Consider the following 17,856-nt stretch of genomic DNA (forward strand, 5'->3'; position numbering starts at 1 on the left):
ATTTCAACGGTCTTAAAATGTGGAAAATGCATATTATTAAATGGAAATGTACACACACACGTATGTATTACTGATGCTTGAGTAAGAAGCTAGGTCTCCTGACTCCTCACTCAATGTTTTTTACACTAGTCATTAAAAAAAAAAACCAACTAGGAATTGAGACTAAGTATAGGAGACCCGTTTGTTTTGGTTCGGCAAATGTGACTCAGCTCTGTATGGAAAACCTACAGAAGCAAAGTGGTGGGCAGGAGCCAGACCCTCAAACCAAGTTTTCCCCTGGGAATCAGGCCTAGAAAATACATACAGATTGTTATGGCTTACTCTTGCTAAAACTCCCTCACCCTGGTCTAAAACGACAAATGTGTATTCTCTATCTTCAAGGTAATTTCCAAAGCCTGTATGAGTCCTCCCAAGGACAGAGCTAATCAGCTCATTGCCATTCCCTTCTGCATGTTATTTTCAGTTTCTTGATTGTACCTAAAATGTAGACAATAATAATATTCTATGTAATAGATAATAAACCCTTCTCTGACATAAGACCCCAGGAAAATAATAAAAGCCTGTCTAGGCAAGGGTTGAGGCGCTCCCCTCTTGAGGGAGTGGCCGAGGCACCCATAGGCACTCTCCCCTTGAGATAGTAGTCGTGCCTGTTCCCTTTTTCTCCACAGGCTTGTTGTCACCTGTGCATTCATTCTCATCGTCAGCCACAACAGGCGGACTCTGCTGGCCAGGGTCCACCACATCTGGTGCCCAGCAACAGGGACGCCAAGGCTATCGGCCATCGTGGTCAACACACCACCGTGGGTGGAACTCGTGCAACAGCCCAGGTAAGGGCCAACGACCCCCAGTGCTTTTGGGAGGGCACAGGGTGTGTTGTATTTTAGGGAAAAAGGGTATCTTTCCAAGGTTGCCCTCTCTTGTGACCACACTCTCTTTAGTAAGCAGAAGCCTTGCTCCCTCTCTCTCTGGCAACTGCCACACCCTGCAGGCACAGGTCCAGCACTGAAGAGCCACAAGGGTGCTTGCCGCAACAGAGACCTGTGACAAGTATGAGTTGGACATGGGCCAGGAAAGAACACTAGGTTTCCTGCCAACTGCAAGCAAAAGCCTACGCAACGAAAGGCACACTATAAAAAACACTCACAAGCCCATCCCCACAGCACAATCCCCCATCAGGTTTTAGGCTTGGGAGAGAGAGCAATGAACTTTCCTTTCAATTAGCTTTTTTTTTTTTTTAAACAAGAGCCTCTGTGCATTCTTTCTTTAAAAGCTGCTTTTTGCAGCTCTTTTGATTCTGCCTTTTCCTCTGCCTGCCTGTAAACAAAAATGCAGATAGTAAATGAATGTTGCAGTTTCAACCGGACTCCAAAGATTGCTTTGAGAACTCAGACTTAGTTAACGGGTTGTTTATGAGTGCCTCAGCCCCTTGCTGGGCACGGAAGGTAAGAGCCATCTCCTCCCTCCCGCTTGAGATCTCAAGCGTTCCTATGTGAGTAGGGGCTTTGCCGAGGTGTCTGGGGTCAATCCCTGAGACGTGTAGGGGCCTCATAGGAACTTCTAATCATAGTAATTTAACTCTGGACTCAGTCAGGGAGCACAATATAAAGGTTGGTCACCTGGTGCTTCGAGCCCCCCCCGCAGTCTTAGATGCATGGGGAAAACCTGAAACTCGTAAGCGGGGTTAGGGTACCCTGGATACCAACTAGGCAGCCCTCCCTGACGGTTTTCACCAACAGTACATTTCTGACCCACCACACTATACTCCCTAATAGCTAATTAGCTAGGGTTTAGTATAGGCTGCAGAATCTGAAACGGCAGAAATTGAAAGAAAAAAAAAAAGCTTTTAACAACAAGAATGGGCTCTAATTTATCTAAAGAACAAGAAGTCTATCTACGGGTGCTGCAGCAACTCCTCCAAGGATCAGGACATGAGGTAAAACAACATCTTATACAGCTTTTACAATTATAAAAGAATATTACCCTGCTTTCTCTGATAAGGGAACCCTAGATATTAGAGTTTGGGAAAAAGCAGGTAACAAATTAAAGGCTTTACAAGGATAGTGGATTTACTACCAGAGTTCAAAATTTAGTAACTTGGGGGACTAGTCAAGACTGGTCTCATGCCTATACGAACTAAGAAAAAGGAGTTAGTTACAAAGGAAGATATGGAGTTTAGTTCAGATGAGGAAGTAGTATATGATGCAGCAGAACAGGCTACAAGAGTCCTACCTACAGCTCCACCAGAGAACCTGTCTGATAGTAACCACTCCTTATCTTAATTATGGGAGCATTCCTCCCTGCAAGATCAGTCACCATCAAGAAAGCCAAAAAATTCAGATGAATACCCTGTTGGGATTATGAGACAATGCCTTCAGCAGGCAGCAGAGGAGGGTGATTTAGATGCTCTTTTGGCTTTTCCCATTATAATCAAGGGTCAGAGGAAAGTCCACGAGCCCCTTCCACTTTATAAGGATTGAAAAAAGAGTATTAAAGAAAATGGGCTTCAGTCTCCTTAAACTAATGGGCTATTTCAATCCATTACTGACAGTTATAAAATGGTACCTTGTGACTGGATGGCCCTCGCCAGGACTGTTTTGACCCAGGCTCAGTATACTGTTTGGTATTCAGAATACTCTCAAAGCGCTGGCATCCAAGCCACTGAGCATTCACAAATAAATAATCCTGTCACCCTCCCTATGCTGCTTGGGTCTGATAATTTTGCTACTGCTGTGGCTCATGCTAGGCTTGATCCTCATGTTTTTTATCAGACTGCTCAAATTGCTCTCAGGGCCATGAGAGCTGTACCTGATGCTCAGGGCAGGGAAATTTCTTCCTTACTAATATTCATCAAGGTGTTATGGAGGCATATACTGACTTTATTGACCACCTCCAAGAAGCCATTGACAGGCAAATAGATAATGTTAGAGCCTCCAAAGCTCTTTTGTGGCAGCTATAGCTTATGAAAATGCTAACAAGGATTGCAGGGCAATTATTGGTCCCCTGCGAGCTACCACCAAGGACATCAGTGAGTTTATCAAGGCTTGCCAAGATGTTGGCACACAGCACCATAAGGCCTCTCTCCTACCTACTCCAATTAAGGGATATTGAGATCTCAGATGTTATCACTGTGGAAAGCCTGGTCACCTGGGCAAGGACTGTTTGTCTACATCGAGAGGGGGAAAAGGTAATTACAAACTTCCCCCCAAGGATTGTCCACGCTGTGGCAGAGCAGGCACTGGGCAAGAGAATGGTCGCTCCAAATTTAACAAAAATAACCAACTGATTCAGGGAAACTTCCAGGGGGGTGCCCGTTCCAGCGCCCCCAACCCCAAATGTAGCTTTCAGAAAAACCAGTATCAGAGAATTCGAGGAAATGCAGTTTCCAACCTTTGTGCAGCCACCCATGAAAGTGCAGGGCTGGACTTGGTCACCGCCAATGAGCTCATTTTACAGGAGCAGGATCAAATAATTGTAGCTTCCACTGGTGTTTGGGGACCTCTACCCCCAGGAACAGTAGGTCTAATTTTAGGAAGATCCAGCATTACTACTACTGAAGGCATCTTTGTTCAACCAGAAGCTGTTGACTCAGATTATAAAAGAAATTAAAATCATGCTCAAAGTGTCTGACTATTATTGTATTATTCCTGCTCAGAGGCACATTGCCAGCTGCTCCTCCTCCCCTACGTAATCTCAAAGACTCAGAATAAAGTGAGGGGAGAGAGGCTTTAGCAGTACAGACAATTGATCAGTTTTCTGGACAGAATCCATTAAGCTAAATTAACCAATCTTACAAGTAAAAATAAAGAATAAAACATTTCATGGGCTCACAGATAATGGAGCCGATATCTCTGTTATCTCAAATCAGTTTTGGCCTTTCAAATGGACTTTAACCAACAGTGAAACAGTTGTTTCAGGAATTTCTCAACCTCAACTCAGTGTATAGTCTCTTAGATGTTATGGGCCAGAGGGACAGGTAGGAAAAATTTGACCATGTTTTACCTATGCCTCTTAATATCTGGAGACATGATCTCCTCAGTCAGTGGGGGATGCAAATCTCTCTCCGGCATTTTCCCTAGTGGCCACTGCTCTTATAACTCCCCTACTGCTTACTTGGCTCTCCAACACACCAGTATGGGTTGATTAGTGGCCACTTAAAGGAGAGTGACTTAAACAAACGCACCTTTTAGTCAAACAACAATTAGAAGCAGGTCATATTAAACCCTCTAACAGCCCACGGAACACACCTACTTTTGTTAAACCAAAGAAGTCTGGCTTGTTCATTTGGCAAATGAATAAGGAAGGCAAATGGAGACCTAAGGAAAATTAATGAATTCCTCCAGCCTATGCACCCCCTACAGCCAGGGGCCCCTAATCCAGCCTGTATTCCTAGAGATTGGCCACTTTTAACCATCGATTTAAAAGACTGTTTCTTCACAATTCCTTTAGCAGAAAAGGATCGAGAGGGTTTGCATTTTCTCTCCCTGTCTTTCATAACTCTCAGCCTTCACAGGGATTTTAATGGCAAGTTTTACCTCAAGGAATGCTTAATAGTCCAACTATTTGTCAGCATTTTGTTCATACAGCAATTCAGCCAGTAAGGGATCAATTCCCTGATTCAATTATCTATCATTATATGGATGATATTTTAATTGCAGCTCCCTCATAAGATATGCTAGCAAAAACTACTTCCTTTCTTTAAAACTCTGTAGCTTCTGCTGGACTGATAATTGCTCCAGTGAAGATCCAGCATTCAAAACCGTGGAAATATTTAGGTTATATCCTTTCAACAGGACAATTCGGCCTTAAGTCCTTCAAATTAGTCCACCCAAGGATTTAACTCTTAATTGCCTCCAACAACTTTTAGGAACAATTAATTGGGTGCCACCCAGGCTTGGAATACCCACTCAGCAGTTAACTCATTTATTTAATACCCTTAAAGGAGACCCAGATCTCAATTCCCCTATCAAACTGTCTTCTAAGGCCTTGCAAGAGTTAATTATAATAAATCAACATATTCAACAATGACAATTAACCAGAATTAATCTACAACTCCCTGTCCGATTTGTCTGCTTTCCAAGCTTAGGTACTCCAATAGGACTTATAGGCAACTAAATAAGGCAACAGATACCTTCATTTAACTATGATAGAGTGGCTTTTAAAAAAAAAATTTTAAGATTTTATTTATTTATCTTTAGAGGGGAAGGGAAGGAGACAGGGAGAGAAATATCAATGTATGGCTGCCTCTCATGCGTCCCCTGCTGGGAAATGGCCTGCACCCAGGTATGTGCCCTGACTGGGAATTGAACCACAATCCTCTGGTTCGCAGGCCTGTGCTCAATCTACTGAGCTATGAGTGGCTTCTTCTGTCTCATCAGCCACGACGCACCATTACCATCTATATAACTGTTGTGTCACTTCATAATAAAAGGACATGAACGAACACAGCAGTTATTTGGATATGATCCTGACTTTATTCGTATTCCCTTAACTCAGGTTTATTTACAGCAACTAACAACTCAGTCTTTAGAATTTCAGTGTGCCATAGCTGACTTTGTAGGAGGACCAGAAATTAATTTACCCTCAGATACACTGATTCAAAACATCCCATGCCTTCAGATAAGACCAGTAGAAAAAAATCAGTCCAGACCAGTAACAGGAGCAAAAACTGTATTTCTTGATGGGTCTGGAAAAACCGGATGAGCTGCTGTTGCCTGAAAAGAAGGCATTAGCTGGAAAAACTCTGTATCCTCAGGACATGCCTCTACTCAGAGGGCCAAACTTTTTGCTGCAATTATGGCCCTGCGGCAATGGCCTAAAGAAGCTTTAAATATAGTTTGTGACTCTGGATATACTGTCTATACTACTCAACATTTAGATCAGGCATTAATTAAAACTTCAGATGATTCCAATCTGCTTAACTTACTTCTGAATTTACAGTCTCTCCTTGACAAGAGAAAACGCCCCCTTTTCATTACTCCCATTCCATCTCACTCAGGCCTGCCAGGCCCCTTAGTGGATGGTTAACAATAAGATAGATGCCTTAGCGTCTTCTCTGCCTTTCAGCAAGCAGTAGCTTCTCACCAGTTTTTCATCAGAACAGCCAGGCACTTCAAAGACAGTTTGATATTCCCCATTCTCAAGCTAAGCAAATTATTAAAGAATGCCCTGACTGTCAAGCCCTTACTAAGGTACCTCCATCCACAAAAGTTAACCCTCAAGGACTAAGTTCTCAAATGATTTGGCCAACAGATGTCACTCATTATACTCCCTTTGGAAAATTCAAATACATTCACATTTCTATTGATACTTACTCTGGTGCCCTACATGCATCTGCTTTAACAGGAGAATCTGCTAAAAATATACAAACCCACTGGCTTGAAGCCTTCAGTCATTTGGGTCAGCCTCAGCAAATTTAAACTGATAATGGCCCAGGATATCTTGCCTATTCTACTCAAGCCTTCCTTCAGCACTGGAATATCCAATATAAAACAGGAATACCTTATAATCCAACTGGCCAGGCAATTATTGAACAGGCGCATCATACCTTTAAAAATCTTAAAAAACAAAAAAGGGGGACTCAGGAGTCTACCCCCCAAAATTTGACTGTTAGCTATGTTTACCTATAATTTTCTAAGTTGTGATGAATCACTCTGTACTCCAATTGAGAAACATTTTCAGGCCAAACAAGCAAAACCACCTTACCCTCAGATCTTGTACAGAGATCCTCTGGGAGATGATACTTGGCAGGGCCCTATAGACCTCTTAACATGGGGAAGAGGGTATCATGTGTTTCCATCCCCAGAGGTCCTGTCTGGTTTCCAGCTAGAAGGGTGAAGCCTCATCATGAACAAAACAGACATCAAGCTCCACCACCTAGAGATGAAAGCCAATCAGCTGACAGACCAGATGGCCCAGCTGACACTGAACAGCCAGAAGGAACACATACACCCATGATGTCGCACACAGGTTTGGATTCACCAACAAAGGGGGATGCAGACCACCTCAATATTGAGGGCCAAGGCTCAGGGGCCTCCGGTGTAGAGAGTAATAATCTTTCAGTGCCTCATAATGTTCCTCACCATATGGGGGGGACATTAAGACTCTTAATACCTAAGCTGAGAATATTCTTGTTGAAACTAAGGTCGAAGACACCCAGAAAATAGGTTTATTGCTTACTTACCAGTGCTGTCAGCCAATTCAGCTAAAACCTTGCTTTTGATTGCCATTACACTCTGCCTAGGGGGGCAGGGCCCAGCTACTAAAGTAAGTCCTCTCATATTTATTGGGCTCATATTATCAACCCACTAATATTTAAGTTGCATACCTGGTGGGGTGTTGAACTTCCCTTTTCCATTAAGGATACTCAGTGGAATGGAGGAGTATGGATGCCCCCTGATGGCCCATTAAAAGAAAGTAAGCACTGGATGTCAGTGCCAAGAGATACTACTTATGTTGCTGAATACTTACCAGTTTGTTTTTATGTTCTTACTGACACTTTGTGCTTACCTATAAGAGAAAAATTCTATGCTGCAAATTAGGAGCAGTACAGTGATTACTATCAGCTCTCTATGATAATCGCAATTGGTCTACATACCCAGAGGGGGATTTATCATACTCTCAATTCCCCTCCGGTTCCACCTTGTACTTTAGACAAAAGCCACAAAGACTCCATCTCTCGGTCTTTATGCAGAGGACCGAATGCTACTATTGCTTTTCTCCCCAGAAGTCCTTTTATAGTAGACAATTAGGGAGCTAATTGGAAAGTACTGGTTAAGTTTGGCACAACAATAGTTTCAGCTCTGCCTGAAATTCCATATACTAATATGTGGTGGGAGGGGCCCAGTACTGGGGCACCCATAATCAGAATTGTTTCTCCCAACCACACTAGCCCTTGGCATTACAACTCAGGGAAAATGGGCTTGCCTTTTATTCCTAGAAAATGTCTGTATAAAAAAAATTTTAAAAACCTCTCAGAATGGCCCTCTAAAACAAGATTGGGTCACAGTCTGTACCTCTCACCCTTACTTGTTTCTGGCAATTCCAGGGACAACTCAAGTCTTTTATAGCAAATCAGCAAAAATTTATTCTTTGCCTGTTCCTGCAGGCTCCATACATGCCAGCTGTCTTACTCATCTCGATATTACTCAGTTAAGCCTCACTACAGTTTATATAGTTAGAAGACAAACTCAGATATGGGTTCCAGTTGATGTAATCAGAGAATGGGAAGATCGCCATGGCATAATAGCACTTAACAATGCACTGGCCTCTTTAAGAGTCCAACAGTTTGTTGGCACTTTGGTTGCATTTATTGTTTCTGCTATAGTCATCGCGGCTACTGAGCCACAGCAACCGCTGCCCTCATTGGGTCAGTTCAAACTGCTCACACTGTTGATGTTCTCTTAATCAATTCCACTTTAGAAATGCTTCGGCAGGATTGATCAAGAAATCCTGACTCAACTTTCTGCAGTTGAATCAGCACTCAACTGGATCGGTGAATGCCAGGATGCGCTTGCTAGTGATCTGTCAGCAGCTGACCTGTGATCTTGGTTTCTCCAAAATGTGTGTCACCTGGAGTGATATTCAACATCACCTAAGAGGAGCTTTTTCTACTAATTTAAAAGGACAAATCAATAAATTGCAACTAGAGTTACACAAACAGTTCCAAGATATTCAACACTTAACTAAGCAGGAGACCCTTCAAACCCTTATGATAATCTTGGCTCATCAAACCCAAAGCACTGATTTAATGGACTCAACCCAAGATTGTGCGTCACTGGTGCCACTGGTTGTTTATTGATTTTAATAATGTTTTGCATATTACGATGCATTTATAAATTATTTGCCCAGGGTTGCAAAAGGGACCAGCAAGTAGCAAGTCTTGTGGGATGTGTCACCATGACAGCCTTAACAAAAAGGGAAAAAAGGGGGGAATTATAGGGCACCGGTTTGTTTTGGTCTGGCAAATGTGACTCAGCTCTGTATGGAAAACCTACAGAAGCAAAGTGGTGGGCAGAAGCCAGACCCTCAAACCAAGTTTTCCCCTGAAAATCGGGCCTAGAAAATACATACAGATTGTTATGGCTTACTCTTGCTAAAACTCCCTCACCCTGGTCTAAAACGACAAATGTGTATTCTCTATCTTCAAGGTAATCTCCAAAGCCTGTATGAGTCCTCCCAAGGACAGAGCTAATCAGCTCATTGCCATTCCCCTCTGCATGTTATTTTCAGTTTCTTGATTGCACCTAAAATGTAGACAATAATATCCTATGTAATAGATAATAAATCCTTCTCTGATATAAGACCCCAGGAAAATAATAAAAGCCTGTCTAGGCAAGGGTTGAGGCGCTCCCCTCTTGAGATAGTAGTTGTGCCTGTTCCCTTTTTCTCAACAGGCTTGTTGTCACCTGTGCATTCATTCTCGTGGTCAGCCACAACAGGCGGACTCTGCTGGCCAGGGTCCGCCACAACTATGACCAGAAAATTCAGAAAAACTGTTACGCAGACTAACATTATCCCTATACATGTTTTTGTCACTTTCTTTTGTATTTTTAAGATGGTCTAGGGGTGTCCAACCTGCAGCCATGGGCCACATGCAGCCCAGGATGGCTATGAATGCGACCCAACACAAAATTGTAAATTTACTTAAAATATTATGAGATTTGTTGTGATTACATGTTGCAAAGTATTTAATGTGTAGACCAAAATAACTCTTCTTCCAGTATGGCCCAGAGACAACCAAAAGGTTAGACACCCCTGGGTAGAATATCACAATAGAAATAAATGTGCTGGCTTTTCAATGGCAGTTTTGTTTAAAAGACAGTAGAATAGTGTGTATGTGCACCATGGAACACACAGACTTCTGGAGTCTCTGGCAGCTGAGGAAGAGCTTACAATGAATACATGAATTAACTTTAAGGGGAGGTGCTAAAACACACACAGAGAAATCAAAATATAAACAGCACTGTTACTATGGGAATGGAGCAGCAATTATTAGACTGTTAGAAAAGACCACACCTTCCAGTATGGGACCCTGCACAGTCCCCTCTCACAGACTGGCCTTGGTCAATGGGATATTACCAAGTGTGATGCAGGTTTGCACACTGGGACTTTTCCCTTGGAATGCTCACTCTTGGAAGCCAGCAATCATGCAGTAAAGAAGCATGGGCCAGCCCTGGCTGGTGTGGCTCAGTGGACTGAGCACCGGCTTGCAAAACAAAGGGTCGCTGGTTCAATTCCCAGTTAGGGCACATGCCTGGGTTGAATGCCAGGTCCCCAGTGGCGGGCATGCGAAAAACAACCACACAATGATGTTTCTCTTCCCCTCTCCCTCCCCCTGTCTAAAAATAAATGAAATCTTTTTTAAAAATTACTTAAATAAAAAAAAAGCATGGGCCAATGACTGAATGGACAGAAACCATTGAAGACAATAGGCCATCATGTACACCTGTCCCAGCCAAGGGGTCAGGTGAATGCAGTTCTCAGTCAGCTGAGCTACCCCAAACAGAACAGAAGCATTCAGTGCTGTCAACCCACAGAAGTGGCAGAAATAACCTGCTTGCACACACTAAATTTGAAGTGGTTTGTTAAATAGGGAGGAGTAAGTGAGACGAATCTACTCAGAAAGCTAATGGCCTTTTCAATTCAGCAGTACCTCAAAATGCTCCTTGATAACATAGGCATTTGCAATTTTAGCCTTGATGCCTTCATAATCTCCAACATCACTAATACAGATGGCATACCACTAAAAAATAAAAGAAAAAAAAGGTGTAAGAATAACAATACTTAGTAGTCCATTCAATACAAGGTAAAAATGAATAACTATTCCTCAGTAGACATTCTCAATCAACGAAAAATTATTGAGCATAAATACCATGTTATATACACAGAATATACGAAGAAAAGTGGTCATGGTCCTTAGGAACTCAAGGATGGCACTTCTTTATACAGAAACAGAGTACAAATCAGAGAGCCAAGAGGATTTAATCTCTGAGGAAGTTATCAACACAATATGGTAATAATTCATGTCTATGGTCTGAGTATAAATTTAGAAAAATCTGCAATTCCATAACTCATTTTATTTTCTCACCCTTTTTCTGGGAGCTACCTGTTCTCTACATCTGCATCATTATAGTATTAACAGCTGCATCTGTCAATTGTGACCTACAACCATACTTGGACAACAGACACAAACTGAGACAATCTGAGTTTCTTCTCTACGAATTGAGTACAAAATATCCAAGCTTTGTAAACACAAGTGCTGTGGAAAGTCACAGAACTCAAGATGAGAAAAGTCTTCAGTGACAAAGATGCAAAGAGGAGACCACAGCCTCAGATCAACTGAGCCAGTGTATCTGGAAGCCATTTTAAATCCACCTGCCTTTGTGTTCTGCGAAATATAACAGTTTCCAAAATAAACACCCCCCTTGTTTGTTTGAGGTTGTGGGATTTTAATTATTTTAACCAGAAAGATTTTAACAAACTACTGTTTTGCTCTATTTCCCACCAAAATACTTTGTATCCTTCAATGTTTCCTAAAAATAAAAAAGTATCATTTTTCCATACACACACACCCCTCTAATAGTCTAAATCCAGATGACTGGAGGGGTCACATGGGGTCTCAAACCCAGTGCTTTGAGCTTCTCCCACATCTCAGGGCTCTGGATAAAATTACCTTCTCCTATGCACTTAACTATCACCTACATGCAAAGCAAACACATTCTCCCTTAAGTTGGCATTTCCTGACTTACAATTAGTTAATGATTGATCATCAAGAGTTGTCAGTAGGAGGTGTGATCATGAGTGGTTTTTATTTCCATATTTGTACTCTGTTTCAATTCCCAAAATGGCTCTTGTTTATATTGAGTTTACATTACCTTAAAAGAAAACTTTTAAGCAGATATTCTAGCCAAGAAGGGATAACAGATCCTATACTTACTTTCTTAACTGAAACACTAAAACACCAGATGAAATATACTAAAGATTTTTGAGATACCTCACATAAGCAACAGTGACACCTGAGAGACAAGGTGAATCTAACTGGTTTCTCTACATTTGGGAACAAGACAAGAATTGCCACTCCAACACTGTGCTGTGAGCTCTAGCCAGGGAAGTTGGGCAAGATAAAGAAAGGAAAGAGTAAAACTATCTCTACTTATAGGTGACATGATCTTATATAGAAAACCCTAAAGACTAATGAGTCTAGCAAAGCCGTAAGATGCAAAATCAATATGCAAAAATTAGTTGCATTCCTATACACTAGCAACCAACACTCTGAAAATGAAATTAAGACAATATAAATTAGAATAGCATCAAAAAGATATGGAAGCAACCTAAGTGTCCATCAACAGACGAATGGATAAAAAGGTAGTACATAAATACAATGGAATATTGCTGAGCCCTAAAAAAAAATGAAAACTTACATTTGTAACAACATGGATGGACCTAGAGGATATTATGCTAATAAGACAGGGAGAAAAAGACAAAAGCCATGTGATTTCACTGATATGTGGAATCTATAAAACTAAACAAAACAGCCCTGACTGGTGTGGCTCAGTTGGTTGGGAATCATCCCACGAAGTGAAGGGTAGCCTGTTCGATTCCTAGTCAGGGCGCATGCCTGAGTTGTGGGTTTGGTTTCCATTTGAGTTGTGTATGAGAGGCATCCAATTCATACTTCTCTTTTACACATTTCTCTCCCTCTCTTTATCCTTGCCTTTCCCCTAAAAAATACATAATCTTAATAAAATTAAAAAATAAAACAGAAACATTCATCAATATAGAAAACAAACCAGTGGTCACCAAAGGGGGGGTGGTTTGTGAGCTGGGTGAAAAAAGTGAAGGGATTAACTACAAATTAGTAGTTATAAAACAATCACAGGGATGTAGAGTACAGCATAGGGAATGTAGTCGATGATAATGTGATAACTTTGTATGGTGGTCAGGTGGGTACTAAACTTATCAGAGGATCACTTTGTAAGATATATAAATCTCTAACTACTATTTTGTATGCCTAAAACTAATATAATATTAAATGTCATCTGCAATTGAAAAATTAATTTTTTAAAAGAATGTTAGCAAAAAAAAAAAAACAAAAAAAGCAAGACTTATCACCTGCTTTCAAAAAGTGTATGTTGCCCTGGCTGGTGTGCTTCAGTGGACTGAGTGTTAGCCTACAAACCAAAGGGCTGCCACTTCAATTCCCAGTCAGGGCACATGTGTGGGTTCTAGGCCAAGTCCGCAGTACAGAACGTGTGAGAGGCAACCACACATTGATGCTTCTCTCCCTCTCTTTCTCCCCCCACTTCCCCGGTCTAAAAATAAATAAATCTTTTTAAAAGAGAAGTATATGTTAAATATAAAGACACAAATAGATGAAAAAACAGAAAAGGATATAACATGTTAACATTAAAAGAAACTAAGAATAGCTACATTAATATCAGACATAGTTGGAATAAAATAAGTTTCTAGAGATAAAAATTATTTTATAATGATAGATGTCAATGCATCAATAAAATAAAACAATACCGAATGTTTACATTCCTAATGACAGCACTTTAAATGTACATGTGTGGCCACACACCCTCTCCATACTAGTCTCAGCTGTGCTCACGCTGGCCCTTTCTAGAATGCCTTCCACTCCTGTTTAGCATCCCACCTTTGCCCAACTTACCCAGGCCCATGTCTTCTTTCCTGAGTGGCCTTTTGCTTCCCATTCTAGCTCACTTTTCTTTCTACCCTGAACTCCCTAAGCCCTTAGTCCTCTGAACCATTGTCCCCAGGCACTTGGGCCCTATCATCATACTGTTTGGTCTTCAGCTAGAATGAGAGCTCTTTAAAACTACAGATGATGTTCTATATGACTCTGCCCTCCATCCAAATGTCTAGCAAAGAACTGGACAAAGAGGATCATGCTCACTTTGAGAATTCGGGGGTTCTATACCCTTTCCCCATGCCCAGCCTCTGCCTCATCTCTCTCAATATGACTTTTTGTTCCCATGAGAACTTCTGGCTCTTGATCTACTCCACAGATCACAATGGACAGTTACAATAGCCAGTGGGGAGCTTCAGGCTGCCAAGGAGAAAAGATGTATATAGCATATTTTGCCGTGTATAATGGACTCCCATGTATAAAGTGCACCCACGTTTCTGGCTCAAATTCTCAGGGAAAAAAGTCTTTCATTTTAATTTTTTAATTTACTTATATTTAGATACTTGTTTTTATATTATAAAGGAATTTTAGCATTCATTTTTGAACATATGGATATCATTATTGCTTTCTAGTTATACTTTTAACACATAAGCATAAATAAAATAATTGTAAACATTTATATAGATACAGAATTAGACCTACCCATGTATAATGCACATCCTTATTTTTCCCTAAAAAATCTGGGCAAAAAAGTGCATGTTACACATGGTAAAATATGGTAATTGGCCACATACCCCCAGAGCACTGCCTGAAGAGCAGGAGCTGGAATTGCTGAATTGTAGCCAGGTACAAGAACACCTTGGCTGGTCAATTCTTTGGCCACAATCACATGAATGAGGTTGCAGTCTTCTATGACAAGGAAACCCTGAGCTGGCTGCTGTCTATGTATAGTCTTTCTGGCACCTAGCACCACCACTTACATCAGCCTGAATCCTGGTTACCAGGTCTACCAAACAGATGGTGACTACCTGGGAAGCTCTCACATGGTCTTGGATCACAAGACCTACATCCTGAATCTGACTCAGGCAAATGAATGGGAAGCCACTCTGCACTGGCACCTCCTCTACAGAGCTTGAGAAAACTACAGGCTGCACAATGCACTGCCAGCTACCTGGCATGACCTGGCATACCACATGTGGGGAGACACACCGCTATTTCAGACTTTCTGGTCTCTCTACCTTAAGGGCCACACACCCTTTGATCCCTGTGGCTCACCCTACTGCCTCACTACTCTGTGTGCTCAGCTCTCAGCAAGTTCCCACAGCCCTGCTGTGTCGCCACCTGTTGTCAGATGCAAGCTTCTCTAATGTCTGGAGCTTGTGGCCATGCCCATGGCTCTACTAGCACCCAGAGTTGGGAAAGTGCATGCCTTAGGATGGGAGCAAAAACCCTGGAGGGCCACTGTGGGGAGAAGGAAGACCATATGCTGGGCCCCAAGTATACAGGGGAAACAGCATCTTCCTTCCTGGAGCTTGGTTATCAAGATATGAAGGAGGGTTGGCAGCTCTGCCTGTTCAGAGCATCTAGGCTGTTCTGGGGCAGAGGTCTCCACTGGCACTGCCATTGGCAGACCAGATGGAGGTGCCACACCAGGCCTGTGCTGGCCAGCCAGGAACACGATACTGCTGCTGCCACCTGCCTGGCTTCCAGGCATTTAAAATAAAGATAAGAGACTTGGACTCAAAGAAATTAAAAGTGAATAAATAAAAGTATACGTTATAAAAACTAATACAATTGCAAAAATCAACAGACAAAATCTATAATTATACTTGGAAATTTTACTCCACTCTCAATGACGAGTAGGACAAGTAGAAAGAAATCAGTAAGGATACAGATGACTGGATCACCACTATCAACAACTGAATCTCAACATTTCTAAGATACTTTCAACAGCAGTTGAATGAATATGCACAAAGAACATTTACAAAGATGGGACCATATTCTGAGCTTTCAAAAGTCTCAACATATTTGAAGGATCTGTATCTGTTTTCTCCTTAATATAAAACCTGTGTGTATGCACGCAAGCATGGGGGGGGGGGGTTGGGGGAGCGGGCCAGGAAACTGGCCCCTAAAGGGAGCATTTGGAAATGTCACAATGACCTGGGGCTCTACTGAGGACATTCCAACATGATAAAGTGGCGTCCTAATCCAAAACATCAATAATGCCTCATATTCTCCAGTGTCCATCAAAAACCACTGTTCTATCCCGTTAGGAAGTCCATTAAGTAGGGAGCTTATATGTGAAAAGTTATACTTGGTTTCAAAGAACAGAAATAGAATGTAAGGAAAATGAGAAAAAAATCTGTCAAGTTTTTATACTACTTTTATATCTTAGAAGTAAAGTTTTTATATCTTTAGAAGTAAAGATACAGGTAATTCATGAAAATAAGTATTCACAGAAATAATTTATCAAATCAACTCACGAAGGTAAAGTATTCAAGACTGCAGAGGAAAAAACTTCATTTTGAAAAAGTGTTATAAAAATACATTTCTTCCCTACTTTAACATAGAGAATGATCTTTCCATATAAATTAGGGATAACTGTAGTGTAGACCAGTGTAACCCTCAGGACATGGTAACCGTTGTTACTTTAGGCACCTCACCTTATGAGCTGCAAAACTTGCTTCATTTTTCTCTAGTGCTCTTTTTGCATACTCTAGGGCTTCATATACCAGGACTTTTTTCTCCGCTTCTGAGGTTCCGCTAAGCTGAGCCACATCACGTGATGCCCGAGCCAAACGCCACAGTAACTCTGCATCTTCACTAATTTGAAGTAGATATAAAACCAATACTTCAGTTCACATTTTTTAAAAACTGTCAAAGGTCACATCACTAACGACTATATATGGTCTTTCGGGACAGAGAGACTACAGCAAGCAACACGGTATCAAATGCCATTATCCACGTTAAATTTGTTATTTTTCTCTCCCAGAGCTTTATTTGATGAGAAATTTCCTACACAATATATAGTATTATACATAAACATTAACTTACTATATCTTAAATACTACCTTCCTTAGAAAATATCTTTGCATTTGAATTCTCCAACACGTGCCCTATAATATGCAATATGTAACTTGAGGCTTACTGCTTGCACTGGGCTTCAGAGAGCAAATCATGCACATTGACTTGACAAAGAGGGTCTGTTTTAAAATAAAAAATTGTTGAACCCTAGCCCCACATACAGTACCTGTCACAGAACAGATATATGATAAGTACATATTAATGAATGAGTACAATATAATCTCCAAATGAATCCATGCCACAAGACATGGCGTATTTCAAGTAAGGGCACTCAACTCCTTGAAGAACTTCCACTTAAATATAATTATATAAAATAATAAATGTTTAATAAACAAAAACAGTAATCAAAATTAAGAACTAGAAATAGTTTTAAAACTAGCCTTAAATTCCTTTTTATTAAATGTCTGCCTTTAAGTCTACTACATTATACAGAGTGAGGCAAAAGCAGGTTCACAGTTGTTAATATGGAAAATAATACAATAAAATAAATAATACAATAAACTGTTTTAGATATTCACAACTGTAAACCTACTTTTGCCTCTCCCTGCATTTCTTAACAAAAAGTGGTATTCGCATAAAAATTTTAAACTAAAGGAAGCAACAGTATATTTATAATTCAACGAATATGGAGTAACTACCTAACAGCTTACTTTTCAAGTGATTACTGAAGTGCGCTTAAAATGCCAAGCCAGCCTTCTCAAGTTACTGAGAGAACCATGGAAGGAGAGATGGGTCCTATAGACATTTAGGAAGTAAAATGATGCATCTTGAGAATCTAAGCAAGGCAGTAGAATAGGAGATGAGGTTAATCAGTGACCTGGAAATGCCTCATTTGACTCACTTTATAGGGGTGGATCTACCCCACCTCTATCTTCCCCCTAAATGAATACACACTGATACTCTGTACCAAACATGTAAACTACTTTTTAAAAAGGAGTTATTTTTAGTTTTTCTAAAGACTAAGCTTCTAACATGATACACAGATCCCATTCAATGGAGTCATATAACCACCCAAATTCATTAAAATCTTGTACCAATTAAGAAATTAATTTATAAGAAATGAAAAATACATGATATAGATGACATAAAGATATTTGGCAACTTAACTTGTATGATCCAAAGCA

The 17,856-nt window shown here is 40.8% G+C and overlaps 2 protein-coding genes and 1 pseudogene across 29 annotated transcripts in view; 2 read left to right on the forward strand and 1 right to left on the reverse strand.

The window, feature by feature from the left end:
- The window catches only part of WWP1 (WW domain containing E3 ubiquitin protein ligase 1), a 141,336-nt gene extending 129,901 nt beyond the window's left edge, over positions 1–11,435 (forward strand). For 11 of the 15 annotated variants that reach the window (XM_037141390.2, XM_037141391.2, XM_037141387.2 and 8 more), the window contains 2 exons: positions 669–827; positions 6,803–11,435. In XM_037141390.2, the coding sequence (XP_036997285.2) occupies positions 669–827; positions 6,803–7,163 (520 nt within the window). In that variant the 3' untranslated portion in view covers positions 7,164–11,435. Of the gene's footprint in view, positions 1–668; positions 828–988 lie in introns of all 15 variants that reach the window. The other 4 variants (XR_008390808.1, XM_037141394.2, XM_053661160.1 and 1 more) reach the window with 4 other exon arrangements.
- The window catches only part of RMDN1 (regulator of microtubule dynamics 1), a 44,852-nt gene that overhangs the window by 10,965 nt on the left and 16,031 nt on the right, over positions 1–17,856 (reverse strand). For 11 of the 14 annotated variants that reach the window (XM_053661164.1, XM_037141401.2, XM_053661168.1 and 8 more), the window contains exons 4-5: positions 16,312–16,471; positions 10,652–10,741 (exon numbers count right to left, since the gene is read on the reverse strand). In XM_053661164.1, the coding sequence (XP_053517139.1) occupies positions 10,652–10,741; positions 16,312–16,471 (250 nt within the window). The remainder of the gene's footprint in view (positions 1–10,651; positions 10,742–16,311; positions 16,472–17,856) is intronic. The other 3 variants (XM_053661165.1, XM_053661172.1, XM_053661170.1) reach the window with 1 other exon arrangement.
- LOC119046366 (sphingomyelin phosphodiesterase-like) lies at positions 14,424–15,052 on the forward strand (annotated as a pseudogene).

Source organism: Artibeus jamaicensis, unplaced genomic scaffold, assembly GCF_021234435.1.
Source record: "Artibeus jamaicensis isolate MK-2021 breed Jamaican fruit bat unplaced genomic scaffold, CSHL_Jam_final scaffold_916, whole genome shotgun sequence".
NCBI classification, from domain to species: Eukaryota; Metazoa; Chordata; class Mammalia; order Chiroptera; family Phyllostomidae; genus Artibeus; species Artibeus jamaicensis.